This window comes from Neomonachus schauinslandi, chromosome 13 (assembly GCF_002201575.2).
Source record: "Neomonachus schauinslandi chromosome 13, ASM220157v2, whole genome shotgun sequence".
In the NCBI taxonomy this organism is placed as follows: domain Eukaryota; kingdom Metazoa; phylum Chordata; class Mammalia; order Carnivora; family Phocidae; genus Neomonachus; species Neomonachus schauinslandi.
The window spans coordinates 86,948,500-86,953,199 of NC_058415.1; the positions used below are offsets into that span (position 1 = coordinate 86,948,500).

At 58.8% G+C, this 4,700-nt stretch overlaps 1 protein-coding gene across 1 annotated transcript in view; it reads right to left on the minus strand.

Annotated features, from left to right (window-relative positions):
• IER5L (immediate early response 5 like) overlaps nt 1-740 on the minus strand; it is a 1,837-nt gene extending 1,097 nt beyond the window's left edge. The window contains exon 1 of the mRNA XM_044920433.1: nt 5-740. Within this exon, the coding sequence (XP_044776368.1) occupies nt 5-548 (544 nt within the window). The 5' untranslated portion in view covers nt 549-740. The remainder of the gene's footprint in view (nt 1-4) is intronic.
• Nucleotides 741-4,700: the final 3,960 nt, after the last annotated feature.

Below are 4,700 nucleotides of genomic sequence, written 5' to 3' on the forward strand. Positions count from 1 at the left end.
GCACCTCCAGCAGCAGCTGCACCAGCACCAGCACCCGGCGCCCAGGGCGCGCCGTGCGGCGGCTGGAGCGCGGCGCACCCGGGCAGCTCCGAGAGCGCCCCCGCGCCGCCCGCGGGCGCCCCGGCCGCCGCCGCGCAGCCCCTGGGCGCCGGGTGCTGGTGCTGGTGCAGCTGCTGCTGGAGGTGCAGCTGGTGGAGCTGGTGGAGCTGGTGCAGCTGGTGCCGGGCGGCCGGCTCGCGCGCCTCCGCGTCCCCGCCGCCGCCAAGTTGGAGCGGGCCGAAGTCGGCCGCGCTGGCCGGCATGCCGGGCGCCGCGTACGCGAGGTGCTGGTGCTGGTGGTGGGGCGGCTGCTGCTGCTGCTGCTGCTGCTGCTGGCGCCGGTAGAGCTCGGCGTAGCGCTCGCTCAGGTAGAGCTGGCGCGCGTTGCGGAGCACGTAGGACACCAGGAGGTTCTTGTGCAGCTTGATGCCGCCGCGCTGGGTCCGGGAGCTGTGGATCTTGCGCAGGGAGATGCTGATCAGGCTCTGGGCGTCCAGGGCGCACTCCATGCTCCCGCGGAGACGGTGGCGGCGGAGCAGCCGCGGCCGCTGCTGCTGTTAAGGCTGCTGTTGTTTCGGCCTCCAGCCGGTCGCCGGGGCGCGCTGGGCAGGGGAAACGGAGCCCGGGTCAGCGGGTCGGCTGCGCTCCGAGAGGAGCCGCCACCATGCGCTGCGCGCCACCCGCGGGCTCGTGCTCCCCAGTCGGCGCCAAAGCAATGAGCCTCGGCCGGCCCCGGCCCCAGCTATTTAGCCGGGCGTCCGGGCCCCGCCCCACACCTCATGAACCAATAGGAGTACCCGGAGCTTCCCGAGTGACGGGCGCTGCCCGCCCCGGGGCCACTCGGCCAGCCAATCAGACCAAGGCGGTTCCTTTGTGCTATTCAAATACCGAACGGACCCCGGGCCTCCAACGCCGCCGCTGCCTCGAATGTTCTCCTGGGGCTGCCGTGCGGCGCGGGACTCGGAGCCGCTGGGGCCGCTGCGTGCACCCTGGGTCGCCTCTTAGCCGCCACGTTGGAGCCCGCAGCCGCCCTCGGCCTAGCTCCTGGGAGCCGGGGGTCGGCTCACCTGAGTGCGGCGGCGACGGCTCCTCCCCCTTCCGCACGGCTGGGCTCACCTGCGGCAGGTGCGCGCAACTCCCCACTCCCCGCCACGCGGCACCTCCTTTTTCACCTGCCGACCGCGGGTGACCCGCGGGACCCAGGTCTCTGCAGGACACTAATGGGGCCGCCGGCCTGACCTTGGGGACCCTCAAGGGAGAAAGGTTTGGAGGTACCTCAACCGCAGAGAATATTGGGCCTGACTCCCTTGACGTTTTGGCCAAGGGGTCTTAGGAAATACTCGAGGAAACGCCGTCCTCCCCCATTTGTCTGACGAGAAAACCCAAAACATGGTGAATTTTGGTCTCAAGAGGCCATGCCCTAGAGAGCCTATGGCCTCGAAACCAGCTGAGGTCCGAAGGCGTTCTGAGCCACACCGAGTGTCCTTATCACCGGTTCTGTAACCTTTCCTTTCCTTCCTAACTAATAATAATGACAATGAGGACTATTATTATGTGCCTAGTATGGGGCAGACCCCTGCCAGAAACACCCTGCATCCCTCACTGTGACTGCCTGCAGAGCAGGGACCCGAGTCTCCGAGGAGGGGGGTGACGTGTGGAATCGTACAGCTCCCAGGGTGCAGAGCTAGGATTTGTGCCAGGACTGTGAGCTCCAGACGGGAGGCGAATAACGAGGGCCCAGGAACTCTCCAACTTAAATTTTGTTAACACTGTTTCCCTTTTGCCCCGAACCATCCATGGGCCACCTCCTCCCAGCTGGGGACTGAGAGATCGGAGAACAGAGGGATAGGATTGCCATATCTGGGGGCTCTCCATCTGGATGGGGAGGTGTGAAGGGGGTGACTGCTGCTGAGTCGGGGGTCCAGGAGGTTTGCCTGACAAAGAGGTCCTTGCGTTGGCCCTGTGAAGGAGGACTGGGCTTCACAGAGACTGCTGGAGCTAGGCAGGCTTTGTGTGGGCTGGGGTGGGGGTGGAGGTCCCAGGAGCAAACTTCTTCTGAGTGCCCTCTTTTCCTTGGGTCCATTGTCCTCAGCACCTATTTTGTTCCTGGGTGGGAGCGAAGAGACCCAGCCAGTCCATCCTCCAGTTTCTGGGTCTCTCTTCGGTCTCAAGAATTCTCGAGATTTGTTTCCACAAACACTTTTCAGCTCTACTCAGGGCCAGGCATCAAGGGTGAAAACAAAGTTAGGGAGCATTTACCCCATATTTCAGGTGCGGGAACCAGGCACTGACATCGGACAGGACTTGCCCGAGGTCCCACAGCTCCAGATTGGGCACTCTGTCCTCTCCATGCTGTCTCAGGCTGCTCCAAGCCCTTCAACCAGGTAGCATCTCTCTCTACCCCCACCCAGAGATGCCAGGATGGACATTTTAGGGTGACTTCAGAGAAAGGGCATCTTTCTTCCGTTCTTTGGAAGAGGTGGTCTGGTGATAGGGACACACAAGAGTGGAATTTATCCAGGAGATAATGTGTGTAGGAATAAAAAATCCATTGCCCCTTACTTCCTTAGGGCCTGTCTTCAAGACACACAAAAGTTTCATTTATTTACTTTTGGAGTTCACCTTTGAGACATCACTGGCAGGTGGAGGGACAGGCGGGAGGTCCTATCTGGTTTCCTGGCTGTGAGGACTCCATATGCAACAGTCAAGTCTGGGATCCACAGTGTCTGGCCTGTTGCAAGAGTCCAAGAATGGATTATTAATGCTGATCTCAGGCCTTCCTTCTGTCCTTGCCCAGAATTTACTGGAGGAAACTAAGTGTATGGTTCTTGCTCAAGGTCCCGTCACACAGCCAAGAAGGGGTAGAGGCAGGATTTGAACCCAGGACTGTTTGTAGGCCTGGACTTACTCTAGCTTCTTTGAGTTAAGCTGCTTACTTCTGCCCTTGGTAGATCTGAGTCCAGTTCCCAGGCCTCAGTGCACACACTGTGGACGTGACCTTGATGTAATCAATGCCTGCCACTTTCATGCCGACTGCTCTGGGACCAGCATCTGCAGGAATCACAAAGAAGCAAGTATCTGTCTCAGCCTCAGCTCATCATGCATAGCCAGTCTCTGAGCTGCACCCCAAAATACGCCTCTGGGGGCCCAGATGGGGAATCAGTATAGGAATGGAGGTAGGTTCTCTAACCTCAGGAGGGGGTCAAGGGCTAGGCGCCTCACTTGGGCAGCTCCCCTTGGCACTTCCCAGTCCCCCACTCACCCCTGCCCCAAGGCAAGTTTGAGCTCTGCTAAGGCTCTTTCACTCCTGGGGATCAGCTAAGAAGGGGTCAGTCCATTTGTGTGACCCCGTTCTTTGGGCCCTCTTGTCCGGGGCCCACACTTACTTGGTTTCCTCTCCTTCTCAAGAATCAAGATGGGCCAGTGGAGAGAGCAAAGCAGTTGTCCAGCTTCATAAAAACCCTTGATCTTTTTTGGGGTGGCCTGGGACAGGGGAGTTGCCACAGCTGTTGTAACAAAACAGTTGCTGAAGGAGGCAATGGAACAGCTGAGCTATTTGGCGCCCCCGGGGAGCAGTAAAGCTGGGGGGCACACAGTAGGGATTCACAAATGTTTGTAGAATGGATGGGTCACACACAAGTCTTCTGTCCGGATGCACAATGGCTCAAAGCAGAGTACCGGAGACTGCTTAGGGCGGTGAGTGTGGGGCTGTGTGTGTGAGCATCCATGTGCATCTATGTGCAGAGGAAGGGACCCCAGACCTGCACCCCGTGCAGGAGGGAAGGTCCAAGTGAGACAAGGCTTCTTAGGGTGGAGAGCTGGCCTTATTTGTCTGGGCACCTGAGGAAGGTTCGGGCACTCACCTTTCCCCCCCAGAGCTGGGAGATTACATCTGGCACTGAGTCACCGCTCCCTGGAGGAAGTTAATTAATGCCTAAATATTTACCGAGTGTCTGCTGGGACAGCGTGGAGCAGGGCACAGAACCCATGGGGACCTGGGCTCCTGTCAAACCCCCAGCGGCGTCAGCCCCATGTCGGAGCAGTTAACACCTTGAAAGTGCTATGTGTGCCTTGTGAGCTCTTTCTGGTTACCCAGATGGCAGGAGGGAGGCACGGCTAGGAAGGTTCCTGCTCAGCAGTGGGATCTGCCTGGTGGGTTCCTAGCGATTGGCTTAGGGAAAAGGGATGCAAAGGCAAGAAGCTTAATTAAAAGTGTTGTGTTGGGGTGAGATTTAGAATTCATGCATTCATTGTTCATTTGCCCAAGAGTTATTTCCAGGACTGTCCTCTGGAATCCCTGCAAATGGGTCAGGGGATAAGATGTGATCCTGTCCTCAGGAGGCCACGATTCAGAGGGAAGCAGACAAGATAAACAGCGTGATAAGTCTGTGATAGGAAGAGGGACGGGGCTGCAGGAGGGCAAGGGAGGGCCCCCAAAGCTGGTGTGGGAGGGCTTCCTGCGGAAAGCTGAGCCTTGGGGGCCAAGGATGGGGAGGGGCCTTCCAGCAGAGAACAGCTCAGGGCCTAGCACAGGGCCTGGGACACAGTAGGCTCTCAATAAATGCTTGTGGACTAAATCAGTCAATGAACCTAAGTATGCAGAAGATACCGTTAGAGTTAGAAGGGCCCTAGAGACCAGGCTACCCCCACTTCTAATTCCC